Source organism: Morone saxatilis, unplaced genomic scaffold (assembly GCF_004916995.1).
Source record: "Morone saxatilis isolate NCDOM2014 unplaced genomic scaffold, NCSU_SB_2.0 Contig6, whole genome shotgun sequence".
Lineage (NCBI taxonomy): Eukaryota > Metazoa > Chordata > Actinopteri > Moronidae > Morone > Morone saxatilis.
Genome location: NW_023340206.1, coordinates 8,668,468 through 8,682,156, shown reverse-complemented (window position 1 = coordinate 8,682,156; position 13,689 = coordinate 8,668,468). Strand labels below are relative to the sequence as shown.

The following is a 13,689-nucleotide window of genomic DNA, read 5'->3' as shown; positions in this document are numbered from 1 at the left end:
ACTGTTCTTTGTTAAAGTGAATAATGGTCTGATTGTGTCTATTCATTTTAGAGATATTTTGTAATATCTATTTTTAATTAGCTTAAAAGAGCCAAAAATGTATGTGCTGAATAGGCAGTGGCCTCAGAGGCTTGTGTGGGAACTGCAGAGCTCAATAATTGGGATGCAGACTGCATCTCATACAGAGTACTTTAACCTTCAATGCAGTGAAAATTCATGAGTCAGCATGTGAATCTATGCACGCATTAAAAGATAAGCATACTTTTATGGGAGAGGTTTTACAGCTTTAAAGAACAAATATGACAACAAAGGTGAGCATAAATTGAACCTAATGAAAAAAGGCTCAGTGTTAGTGACTCAGTATAACATGAGAGTGATGATCATGTTACTATGAATGAGTTTGAGTTTCTCCAGTTAATTGGACCTTGAGTTGGGATTGTTTTGTGAAAAATGTTTTTTTCCACATGCAAGAATTAACTTTCTCTTACATTAAATAGTTCCACGGTACTTTCAATAACACCAGGCGGGGACCATCAAAACACTGGAACTGCATTCAAGATGAAATCCATCTGAAATGTACTCTTGTGAATTTGTTGTTAGTTTTGTTTTATGCATCTACTGCATAAATAATAGATGGATTTTGATGTTGCTATCAGCACCATGGAGAGCTCTGGTGGAGATGGGAAGGTTAGTGAAGCAGCTCAGTGCTCAGGTCATTTAACCTCCATAGATGAGGCAATTAAGTTTTTACTTCTGGGTTATTTAACCAATCGTAATCATTTATAACCTCAATTCCACTCCAATGTAATTGTTTTCATTCAGTTGCATATAGAGTACATTACAAGACATTTTGATCAATTAAGGATAAGTCAACAAAGCTGCACGTTATATTGCTCAATTCAACAACAACAAAACATTAACTTTATAATTTCTTTATTGCTTAAATGATAATCTGGGGCATTTTTTAAGAACAGGTCTATTAAAATGTGATGTCCATAAAGCTTATACATTAGTATTATGAAACCTATATAGTTCAGTTCTTAAATAAATGGCCACACAAAGTTGGCTTTTTTAATATCTGCCTGAAGAGAATCGACAGTTTTTGCCCTGCTGTTATTTAACCATAAGAGGAGGAGCAGTCTCACTGTTTAAAAATACCACCCTGTAAATGAGCTCTCTGGGCTTTGAGCCCTTCTGAATTGGGCCACTAGATAGCTGAGTTTTCTGCAATTACATTCACAGTTCAACTGCATCTCTCCCTAAAGAGAATACCTTCGATATCAAGTCAATGATAGAATTTATTCTTTATAGAAATTAGTTTAAATACAGTTTTAAATCTTGAGACAGAAGAAGCAGAGTCTTGACACAGTTATTTCTACTTCTAAAAATATCCATGTCCCCTTCTAAAGGCCTACTCCCACTGCTCTCCCTTCCGTGTGCCCTAAGAAAGTTAAAGATGTTCCAACGTGTCATCTGATCTGCCCTATTAGCATATGTGACATCACATGCCTGGGATAAATAAGAGGGGGCTTTGACCATGGCTCAGGACCACTCTGTCTTGGGACTCGAGCTTCTCTTCTCCTTTCTTTCCTCCAGCTCCAACTCTCCAAAATGGTGTGTACAAAATTGTGTTTTGGACGTTTTGGGTGGGGCAGTACCGATGGAGTTACTTCTTTTTTTTTTGTGGAATGGGTTTGGATCTCATCTCACCAAGATAATCCCAAAATTGGGACTTTATTGGCATCACTGAAATCGGGCTAGGGAAGAGAAAGCCTTTTTGATACTTTTCTAAAAAGCTTGTCTTTATTAATTGCGAAAAAAGGTTTGGTTGAGTGGCCCAGGACCACCGCCTTGAAATACATCCACATTTCTATGATTAATGTTTGTGTAGGCTTATGTCTAAATGCAAGGAACCTATATTTTCACCATATTTCTTTAGTGCAGTTTTGGATAGTTTACTATACATTCTTGTAAGAAAATCTTACATAATCCTGGTTTCTATACTCATAAACCATTTGTTTCTCTGTGTTCCGTGTGTTTATGTATTCGTAAATGTACCTTTTTGTTTGGTGTATGTGTGTGGTTTTTTTCGTGTATTTCTATGTGACAGACCGAGTTCACAGCAGACCAGATTGAGGGTAAGTGAAGAAAATCTCAATCAAAAATCAGTCCTCATCCCTTATAAATATCTTAGCATGTGAACAATGAGAATCCCGCTCCTTTCATCATCATGCAGAGTGACATTTACTTGCACCTTTACCAGCAGGAGAGCATGCCCTCCAAATTTTCTTCCACAAGCTTAGTCTGTCATTTTTTTAGCGAGGGATTTTGTCAGCAATTGTCACTATAAAGAATCTCTCAGAGTAGCTACGGGCCTGCCTACTTTAGTCCAAATAAATGAAGCCAAAAGATGGAAGTAGGGATGAGGAAACTTCCAGACTGAAGACCACCATTGGACGTGCCATTCCAATGACTTGTCCAGTTGTCGAGGAGGATTTGAGATATGTCTATTCTAAGCCAACCTAGCCTTGTCTTGCAACCCACAGTGGGCAGAGGTGTTAATCTCCAGGCCAAGGTTTAAGATGCAGGTCTGGCGGCATCCTCTTACACAAGGAATCCAAACTGTGATTCCAAAGCCCCATCCCCAGCCCTTTTGTTCAGTGCTGAAAGACGTGTCCTGAATAGATGGTGTTTTTTTGTATAGATTTTTTTCTTGTGTTCTAGTATTATATGTTCAACTCAGAGTGAAAGATATATTCCCAAATTGGGCATCTTAGAATTGCAGTGCAAAGCGCAAAAGTGCTTCTGATCAAGTTAATTTGTTTATATGGACTTTGAATTTGGCCAGCTTTGCACCCAAAAAAGAAAATAGTGGTGCTTCTGCACATTCTGGTGCATTGATACCAATGGAATACGTGCAAGGTGTTGGTTACGTCGCAGTCAGCATTCTTGTATAACTTGAGCAGCGACATGGGGCCATGCCTCTATATGGCCTGCGTTACTTTGTCGGGGTGTATCAGTTTGCTCCCGATGTCGCCCTAAATTCCTCCCAAATGCAAGTGGAGACAGGAATGTAGAGGGGTTAGAAGAGGGGGCTGCTACGGCTGCTGCTCGGGAGCCACGCGAGAACATTAATCTATCAAAAAGGTCACTTTGAGTTGGCCTCCTGGTAGGATTCATAGAAGCTAACCTTTGGTAAGGCCCCAGTCGGTACCTTCCCCGTATCTGCTTGGGTACAGCTGTCGCTCCCCATTAGCTGAGAACAATGACTGAAGTATGTGGCTTCTACTGTCTTTGATCCTCCAGCACATAGCTGCCATAGCTGACCAAGATCCCTGTAATAGAATAGAATTTAAAACCCAAAGGGGGCCTAAAAGAACATTGCTAGCATTGATGTCAACCAGACATTTTGATGGCAACATAAATCATGTGTTTTTTGTTCTTTTGACCGACTTGTGTCAGTACTTTGTGACTCAAAGTTCTCTCTTAACTCTCCCCACCTCTCCGACCAGACTTCAAGGAGGCTTTTGGTCTCTTTGACAGAGTTGGTGATAGCCAGGTGGCCTTCAACCAGGTGGCTGACATCATGCGTGCTCTGGGCCAGAACCCCACCAACAAGGATGTTGCAAAGATTCTGGGCAACCCCACTCCCGATGGTAAGACCCCTGTTGCATGCGCGCAAAATGCACAACTGCAGTTTAGGCTCTAAGATGAAAGCATGTGTAACAACAGTGCCATCACGTGTGACTTTTTTCTACAGACATGGCCAACAAGAGGCTCAACTTCGAAGCTTTCCTCCCCATGCTGAAGGAGGTTGACGGCCAACCAAAGGGTAGCTATGACGACTACGTTGAGGGTCTGCGCGTCTTCGACAAGGAGGGCAACGGCACAGTCATGGGCGCTGAGCTGCGTATCGTGCTTTCCACCCTGGGTGAGTCTCAAGTCACCTTCGCCAAATATAGAAGCACACAAATATAGTTTGCTTAGCATGCACGGTATGTGAAATGGAGAGCACGTTCTTGACATGGATCCTTGCACGCTACAGGAGAGAAGATGTCTGAGGCCGAGATTGAAGCCCTCATGACCGGCCAGGAGGATGAGAACGGCAGTGTGCACTATGAGGGTAAGCTTTGATTTCCCAGCATTCCCAGTTGTTTGTTTTTTCAAGTAGATATATTATGCCAAAGATTTTGACATATGGGGTTTTGTTTTCTCCAGCTTTCGTCAAGCACATCATGTCTGTGTAAGAGGCCAGCAGTCGGAGTGCTGAAGAAACTGTAGCTCACCTACAGACAGCCCAACAGTGTTCAGGACATCTACACTGTGTCAAAGACCAACCAAGGAAAGACAAGGACTATGTACAAGGGATGTTGAAGCAAACCCATCTTGTTGTTTTATTTTGTTTTCCTTTCCATTTTGTCTAAAACCCTCCTCTCTCGGGACATTACCATCATCTCTCCATTGTAGACCCCCATGACTTGGCCCTTTACTCCCCCCCCCCCGGGGCATTTCTCCACTTACCATATGGGGTGAGGAACGGGGGAGAAGGGGTGACCGCTCATCAAGTGAGGGTAGATCCCTCCCTTCCCACCACCACCTCATTCAGTCACGCCATCACTGGCCCAGCAATGCCAAAGGTGCTGGGGAATGGTTGTGGATAGACTGCCAAAAGTCTCCCACTTCCCTGAAAAGTTTTATTTATTGTCACTCTGTTCATGTCAGAATAAACTTTTCCAACGTACATCCCATCTGGGTTGATTCTTGATCTTTCATTGTCCACAAACAGTTGTACATATGCAGGGATGTAAGAGTTAAAGCCCAAAAGTAAAGAAATAATTGTCAGTTAAAGCCAGAAAGTAAATAAGTAAATGTCAGTTAAAGCCAGGAGGTAAATCAATAAATGTCAGTTAAAGCCAGAAAGTAAATAAATAGAATAATAATATATAATAAACATTCATTCTATTTGCACACATACAAGGGATTGAGTCCTGTTTAAACAGTGCGTACTGTGTGTGTGTGTGTGTACAAAGTCCACAAAGAACAGGAAGGTAGAAATAGACGTACAGCTACACCCAAGGAGAACAAAGCCGAACAGATATGTAAAAAATAAACACAACTGTTATACAAGCAGGAGAAGAAAATAGGTACATATAAAGGGGAGTTTAGCTCTATGAGGATGGCCGGTATCATATTGTGGCTAAAGGTAGCTAATTATTATATCTGCAAGGTTAGTTTATAATCTAAATGTATGCTTTTTGGTATTTGGATGATTTTATCCTGAGCCTATGTATAAAATATTGAGACTTCAGGCGTGCACATCAGGCACACCACCTAAACTCACATGCAGATGGTGCCATTAAAGTGTCACAAATATATATTTTTGTTTTCCTCTGCATGATAATGACACAGAAATATGACAACAGTTCAATTGAAAGGAGACAACAATCACATATATCACATATAATGCCAATATAAACAAAAGGATAATCATTACATGACAATGTATTATAAGAAAACAAACACTATTAAAGACATATGGGCTTTGGACATTATAGTATATCATTATAGTATGTCAGATATACCCAATAATTTAGGGACATGTGTTTAAGTACAAACGGGTGCAGGTTTTAGGTGCCATTTACTGCTAGACTTTAATTCTGCATCCTTCTGAAGCACATAGTTTGGTTTTAATTTTCTTAACTTTAAGAGAGCCTGCCCCCTTGTGCTGTAATTAGGAAGTGGTCAGACTTTCAACATACAGCACCTCATGTCACTTAAAAACAGCAAATGTTTTGTTTGAACCGTTTTCTGCCACCACACGCATTGTGAAATAAATACATGTATAAGGTAATGAAAGTTTTTTTTTAAATTCATGTTTTATTCTATTAAATTTGATTATTAGATATCTGTATATGCCAAAAATAACTATAAATGTAAAGACCGGGACCTCTTTTTCTGCAACAACAATTATTTTGTTTGCAAATTATTATGTTTTATGTCTCTTAGACATGACGGAATACATTATATTGCTGACTTTTGTCTTCTTTTTTTGAAGGATACAAGGTTATATAACAGGATATAGCGAAGTCATGGTGATATTTATTTTTAATTTGATTTTTTAATGTAATTTAATTGTATGTTTGTCTACTGTAAGTCATATAAAGCCATGTCTGCATACTCCGGTGCAGTAGGTGGTGATACCTTCAAAGTCAATACAAAAAGCCGAGAGATGGCAGACGTAAGAGGCCTCACTCTGCTGTTCCGAGTGTGAACACTTTCTTTACCTTATGGCCATAAAAAAAAAGGTTATTAATAGTAATATAGTATCGACACAGAACCGAAAACGTCTTAACTTTGCGACCCAGAGCATATGTTAATGATTAAAACGTACTTTTTTTCGCGGGGGTGGAGCCAGTGACTCACAACAAAGTGATACGTCTTTACAGGAGCGTTCACGTCACGATCTTTGTCACGTTTGCTTGTGTCTTTTTCCGTGATAGTTTGTTGCAGTTTTTACTCACAAAAAAATGATCAAAACTTGTCTTTTAAGCCTGAGAAATGTCTCCGGACGACGACAGGTGCTGTCTGCGGCCACTGCAAGGTAAACTTATAGCGTAAATAGTTTGAATGTTTAAGTCATATTTTGTTTAAATGGATGCATTTGTTTGATTCATTAGTGATTTGAATGTGTTATGTGTATTATTTACAGGCTGCTGCTGCTATACGCTCAGATAATAGTATTGTAATCGACGTGTTGTCCGTACACGACCTTTGACACACTTCCAGATATTCAGTGTCAGTATATGAACGTGTTTTTAAATATCTTAATTTATTGTCTTTAAGAAAGTTGCAGTGTGTGTGTTTTTTTATTTAATTTTTTTTTTTTACAGTTATTATTCTGGTACAATTATGTAAAAGTAAACTTTTTCCAGGCTCCAGCTTACAGGGTTTGTTATTTCATGGACGAAATGATAAAACAGGAAAAATATCGACAGATAAGGATAATGAAAATAGTAGTTTCAGCCCTAATTTTTATGCTTATGGTAGCTTCTTAAAATGAATATCACACTGATCACCCATAATCCCCTGTTGCTTTACCAATGTCAATTTATTTGCCAAATCAGCCACTTGCTGGCTTTCCAGGAGAGTATGATTGGTTGAATTTCTGCAACTCCTTCCAGGCTACAGCACAGTCAAGCCCAGCAGCAGCCTGTCCCCTCGGCCCGTCCGGAGACCTCCAGTGCTAAAAGCCTGATGGACATCGGCACCCGCCGGATCTTAACCGAAGACCATGATCTCTTCAGACAAAGTGTCCGCCGCTTCTATCAAGATGAAGTGATCCCAAACCACAAGGAGTAAGTGGAATCTCTGTTTGAGATCCCTGTTAGCATTTATTGTTGCAAAGTCAATCGGACTACTAAAAAAAAAAGGCAAAAGGACAACAAGGAGGCTCGAAATGACCAGAAAAGGGCATTTAGCAAACATAAAAAGACACAAAATTACCACTAAGAGTCTCAAAATGACCAGCAAAAGGCTCAGAACAACCACAAAGACACAAAACCTTTTATTTTTAGTTATTCCCTGCCTCACTACAATCCCTTTTTCCTTGTTCCAGGTGGGAGAAGGTGGGCCAGGTGAGCAGGGAGGTGTGGGAGAAGGCTGGCGAGCAAGGCCTGCTGGGAGTAATGATACCAGAGGAGCACGGTGGCATCGGAGGAGACCTGTTCTCTGCGGCAGTCACGTGGGAGGAGCAGTGAGTTGACTTTGAAATTAAAAACACAATGAAATCATACAGTCTCAACTCTTGACTCTTTTAACTGATCCACAGTTTTTGAGCTGCCTAACTGTTTCTTCATAGCTGTATGACTGGTTTAACTTTCAACCTACAGTGCACAAACTATTTATCTTTAAGGTGCAGTTTGTTTGTACAGTTCAGTTTTTTAGTCAAAGGTTGCTCAAAATATTTTGCACACCATTTTACTGCATATTGCTTATAGTATATATATTTTTCATTATAATTTTTTACTATATTTTATAATATTCCTATTGTACTTTATTGTACTCTATACTTTTTACACTACATTCACCTATGCTGCTGTGTTTGATTTGATTTTCTCCTACGGGGAATCAATAAAGAAACATATTCTCTTATCTAGCTTTCTAATCTCTTTGCTAAGTCACCAGAAAATGGCACACATACTTACTTACACATAGTTAAAGAGTTCTTAGCTAAAGGACAGACAGTGCTAATGCATGAACCATTATGAATTTATAATCAGTATAGATTTGCCACTACACTTACTTTTTTAAATGCGATTTTGTTTTTCTCCAGAATGTATTCCAACTGCACAGGCCCGGGTTTCTCCTTGCACTCTGAGATTGTCATGCCCTACATCAGCAACTACGGTAGCAAGGAACAGATTGAGCGCTTCATCCCTGAGATGACTGCTGGGAAATGCATCGGCGCCATTGCCATGACAGAGCCGGGAGCAGGCAGGTCAGGACTCAGGCGTAGATGAAACATCAAAGAAATCAGCAGCATGTATACAATAAATGGAGTCTAGCTTTGATGACCAGTCAGGTTTATTTACTTTTTCCAGTGATCTTCAAGGTGTGAGGACGAACGCCAAGAGGGATGGCAGTGACTGGATCCTCAATGGCAACAAGGTACTGAGTCATAAAAGCGAAAACGGCCTTTTTATTGCATCTTTGCATCAGTTTGAACTATTTACCGTCTCAGGTGTTCATCACGAACGGCTGGATGTCAGACCTGGTGGTGGTGGTGGCCGTGACAAACCGCGAGGCGAAGACAGCGGCGCACGGCATCAGTCTGTTCCTGGTGGAGAACGGCATGAAGGGCTTCCAGAAAGGACGCAAGTTGGAGAAGATCGGTCTGAAGGCCCAGGTACTGGAGCTCAGTGGCTTGGGGAGACAGTGTTTGCATCAATCTGCCATCCTGCTAGAGGACACGCTAACGGTTGATCTCAGGACACTTTGTCTCTGTTGTCTCACTGTTTTTTTTCTCCTTTCCAAAGGACACGGCTGAACTGTTCTTTGAGGATGTGCGGCTCCCAGCTGATGCCCTCTTGGGGGAACCAAACAAGGGATTCTACTACCTGATGAATGAACTGCCTCAGGTGAAAGAAACATAGGGGAAATTTGCCATTTAGCATTCTCATGCCTTTTATTACAGAGGTTTTCAAACTGGGAGAGTTGAAGAGGGAAAAAACGTGAGATAAAAAAAACTGCATGTAGTGAAAGGGACAGGAGCATGCCAGTGTCCTAAAAACACGTTAGCTATTGGAGCTTTGCCTTCTCACCACTGGAGCTCATAGAGGCAAATAAGGTATTTTAAAACCCTTAACGCCTGCAATTTGCCCCGCAAGGTTTTAAGGTATGCTTAGAGGATGATTATCCCCAAATGAGAAGCAAGACTAAAGTGACATTATAGTATACAATATACTATGGATACAGTACAAAAATACTGAGAAGGCTATAGTGGCAGCTTTTATAGTGACTGGGAATATTGGGCCCAGGTGGACCGCCCAACACCTGCCAATTACATTAACCTGCAAAAAAAGAACAAGGCACTAACAGGCCAGAGCGCTGTCACGGCTTGCACAAGTGTTGCACAAGTGTTGCACAAGTTTCAGTGTTTCAGTGTCTTTATTCGCTTTATTTATCAGGTAATTGTGTCGTTTCGGTTCATTTGATCATAAATCATTTTTTGATGTAGGAGCGTCTGTTGATTGCTGACATGGCCATAGCAAGCTGTGAGTTCATGTTTGAGGAAACCCGGAACTATGTGTTGCAGAGGAAGGCTTTCGGCAAGACGGTCGCTCACCTGCAGGTCTGTATAACACCATTTTTATTGAAAAGTGTTTTGTTGTTGCTGTTTTAGCTGTGACCGGTAGCCAATGTTTGAAGTCTTATTCAGCTACTGCTTTAGATATTTTCATCAAAGAATCAGAATTTTTCTTGAGGAGAATGAATATTGCATCTATTTTTACTCCACAGACTGTGCAGCACAAGCTGGCAGAGCTGAAGACTGAAATCTGTGTGGGCCGAGCATTCGTAGATAACTGCCTTCAGCTGCACGCTGAGAAACGCCTGGACTCCTCCACAGCTTCCATGGCCAAGTTCTGGTGAGAATGTGTCTTATACTTGTTCTTCCAACTAGCACCTAATTTCAAACAACAGGCCACATTGCTGCCATTTGCTAATGTAATTTGTCTTTTCTTCAGGGCATCTGACCTCCAGAACAAGGTGGCCACTCAGTGCCTGCAGCTCCATGGAGGCTGGGGCTACATGTGGGAATATCCCATTGCCAAGTAAGTGTGTAAGAGGGTTGGTAGGGGTAACTTTTATGAGGTATTCCAGGTTCAGACAAGTTGCTGAACTTGTGTTGCTGTCTTTTCAGGGCGTTTGTGGACTCCCGTGTTCAGCCCATCTATGGAGGCACCAATGAGATCATGAAAGAACTCATTGCACGCAGCATCGTCAGCCAGAAGTGAGAAATCGGGATGTTTTCAATGGTGGAGGAGCACTGGGGAAAGTTAGTTGGTTTGCACAGACGTTTATTCGTAGTTGACAGTTTGTCCGAAAATGGATTAAAGTATGTTGAGCGGTCGTGAAAAGGTAATGCAAAGAATTACAGAATGTAGTTTAATCGTGCTTAAATTCTTCAAATCAGTCGAGGGATAACTTTTGAAAGAAGAAATAACACTTTCAAATGCACTCACCTAATTCAGTACACTCAGGGGTTTTGCAGCTGCAGCCATACCTGGCCTAGTATGACCAGTAGCCTCTTGTGGCTAATGCTAGCTAATGTGAGCAAACTTTAGACATGCTTTGCTCTGACATGGCTGACTTGTTCTACTGCTATGCTGCATTTTAGCATTTCGCATTCTGATGTAATTGGAAAGGGCTCGACATTTTGACAACAGGCTTCCAAAAGGCTTCATTAAGCTCCTTAATCAAGTGTTTTAAAACTTTTACCTATTTTTATGTCTATTTACAACTCACTGTGGATTGAAAAATAACAGGTTTCAAGTGCACTAAGGACTAATTTTTGTACGTGAATGTGTTTGTTGGTAGATTGTACAATATGAAGCTACAGAAGAAATTTATTTTTCAGATCTGTGTGCCTTTATGTCAGCACTGAAAATGTCCTACCACACCGTCCTTAATCAAATAAAGACAGTATACACTATGTTTTACGCGCCACTTTTATTTAGAATCATGGGCTGTTTTACCAAACCATTGAGAATGTTTGAGACATATTACATATTAATTATTATCTTATATCAAATTAAACATTTTTGAGTTGATTTTTGAAAGCAGATGGTGCTATGTTTTCAAATTCCATCCAATGTGTACATGCATCTCTGCTTTTGTTTTCAATACTTAAGGGGACCATTTACCCTCACAAGGATATGAATGTTAAAAGTTCTTGACCATTTTAGCTGAGAACTGGCATAAGACTTGATGGGAGTATGTCACAGTGTGAGCTAAGCATGTGATGGGAAGGGGTGGATTGTTAATAAAGGTGCATTCAATTGAAAAACGTGTAAAACAGCATCAGCTGCCACTCTGCATTGTCCCATTCCCATCACTAGGTGGCAGTACATCCATGTACAAAGCTGGCAGAGAGATGACAAATGGCCAGACTTCCATTTGATTCCTTTGCAGCACATACAGCAGGCACAAGCACACTGTTGAATGTGACTGGGTGATTTAAAGCATCTTTTCAAAATTTCAGCCTTATCTGTTTCCAGTTGGGGATGATAAGTACCATATTTCCAACAAATGTACCCTTTATTTCATTGCATTACCATGTATTCTTGTGGATCTGGTGCATGTGCCTGTAAATGCCCAGAATGCCAGTCTGCCTCGGGTGCTTAAAGTCTCCAAAAAAAACCATCAGTGCCAGCTGAGGAAGCAGACAACACCCCCACCACGCCTCACCTGGGGGGTGCAGGAGTGCAGCTACTGCTCACTCATGCATCTTCTACCCCTCCCTTCCCTTCCCTTCCTTTCTCCTCCTATCATTCTCCCCCTTCCTCTGTGTTTCCTCTCTCCTTCCTTTCCCTGCCCCTCCTACCCACTCTCCCCTTGGCATCACATCCCACGTTATCCCCTTTCCTCTCCTCCTCCTCCTCTCTCTCTCTCCCCTTCTCCATCTTTCCTCAGCAACAGCCACACCCCAGTGCTCCAGCTCTGCACTCATTTCTGCTGCGGACACAGTGGATCCCCATTTTCAGCAAAGCAGCCCAGTATGGTGTTGGGATGCAGAAGCTCTTGAAACAATGACTCTGCACTTCCCTTTGCACCTGCTGGCTGTCCTGCCTGGCAGTATCAGTGTACAGCTGTTTATTTCCGTGCATGTGTTACACATTTACACTCCAAAGATGTTGCACAAATGTCATACATCATCACAGGGAGGGTTTGCCTGCCATGCATGTTGCAGCCATATAATCCCGTTGCGCATACACTCCTGCACTTACGGTAGCTTCATTTGCAAGGGGAGGGATCAGAGGGCCCCATACCGCTCTCATTGTCACTACAGCTCTCCTCACTCACAAGGGTATTAGTGCCGCTCAGCAGCCTGAACCTGCAGGTAAGAGCTGAAGGTCTTTGTTTATCATTTACTGGGGGAAATGAGGCTTTATGATTGCTCAAACCAGCATGACTGTAGAGTTTCAGCATTTTTAATGCAACACTGGCAGCTGTAAAAGTTTCTAGAAGAAAAGCCAAAGTGTGTATTAATGCCGGCATTGCTGTCATTTAATCCTCAGCGGTTGTGTGTGTGTGTGTGTGTGAGCGCGCGTCATGGTGTGATGTGCAGTTATGTGTGAAGAGATATGAAATGATCTCGACAGGGAGTTTGCAACAGCTTTTCAGTGAGGATTTGGACATTGAAATTATTTGTGCGTGAGAAAAATCTATGTTAAGCTGTGATTTATTTGCGGTGATTTCTGGTTGTCTTGCTGCGTCCCGGTGCGCCTCTCTCCTGCTGCAGCAGCCTGCGCCTTTTGTTCTGGTCCACGCCTGTATGGTGCTGAAACCGGCGCTGCTGCCGGCTGCTCGCTGCAGCACAGGGAGAGCAGACTGACCTGTGAAAAAAAGACACTGAGTTGAACATGTGGAGGTGTAGATTATTTTAATTATTATTTTATTATTATTCTTATTAAAAATAATAAATACTGTCCTAGCCCCCACCCTCTCCCCCACTTTGCTGCTGCCACCCTCAAAAATGCCTGACCACCCCAGCTCTGGTGTCAAATGCTGGTAAATTTAACGCCTTAACTTCAATGAATAAAGACATGTATTTGGAAAAATATCTGAAGATTTGGAAATAAAACAATGTATTGATTTGTAATAACACCTATAGTTATTTCTATTAAATGCTTTACTAATGTGCCATAATAATGTTTTTGGGGGCTTAATTTGGGGGCTTTTCCAAAATTGATATATGTGATTGAATTGAATTGAATTGATTGTTTGTGATTAAATCAGCATGATCTGAGAAATGGCGCTGCCTTGCTGCGGCGACATACAGCAGGAGCCGCGTGTGTGCGTATTTGTCTAAATGTGTTCTTCATATCTCGTCTGTCATGTTTGAACTAGCCTATAAATCTTACGCAATGTCACCCTTGGGGTCTTCTGACCATAGCTGCGTCTTTTTGG

The 13,689-nt window shown here is 41.4% G+C and overlaps 3 protein-coding genes across 3 annotated transcripts in view; all 3 read left to right on the top strand.

Moving 5' to 3' along the window:
* Window positions 1-1,481: 1,481 nt before the first annotated feature.
* On the top strand, window positions 1,482-4,748 carry mylz3 (myosin, light polypeptide 3, skeletal muscle). Its single transcript, XM_035678004.1, has 6 exons — window positions 1,482-1,614; window positions 2,111-2,138; window positions 3,513-3,656; window positions 3,761-3,931; window positions 4,046-4,123; window positions 4,219-4,748. The coding sequence occupies exons 1-6, from the start codon at window positions 1,612-1,614 to the stop codon at window positions 4,245-4,247; spliced, it is 453 nt and encodes a 150-aa protein (XP_035533897.1). The 5' UTR covers window positions 1,482-1,611; the 3' UTR covers window positions 4,248-4,748.
* A 1,507-nt stretch (window positions 4,749-6,255) lies between these two features.
* acadl (acyl-CoA dehydrogenase long chain) lies at window positions 6,256-11,212 on the top strand. Its single transcript, XM_035677508.1, has 11 exons — window positions 6,256-6,601; window positions 7,182-7,355; window positions 7,616-7,753; window positions 8,333-8,497; window positions 8,601-8,667; window positions 8,741-8,905; window positions 9,036-9,137; window positions 9,737-9,850; window positions 10,018-10,145; window positions 10,245-10,331; window positions 10,421-11,212. Exons 1-11 carry the CDS (start codon window positions 6,528-6,530, stop codon window positions 10,512-10,514), a joined length of 1,308 nt encoding a protein of 435 aa, XP_035533401.1. The 5' UTR covers window positions 6,256-6,527; the 3' UTR covers window positions 10,515-11,212.
* Window positions 11,213-11,355: 143 nt separating this feature from the next.
* The window catches only part of LOC118339782 (microtubule-associated protein 2-like), a 58,818-nt gene continuing 56,484 nt past the window's right edge, over window positions 11,356-13,689 (top strand). The window contains exon 1 of the mRNA XM_035677509.1: window positions 11,356-12,619. The gene's annotated coding sequence lies outside the window, so the exon portion shown is untranslated. The remainder of the gene's footprint in view (window positions 12,620-13,689) is intronic.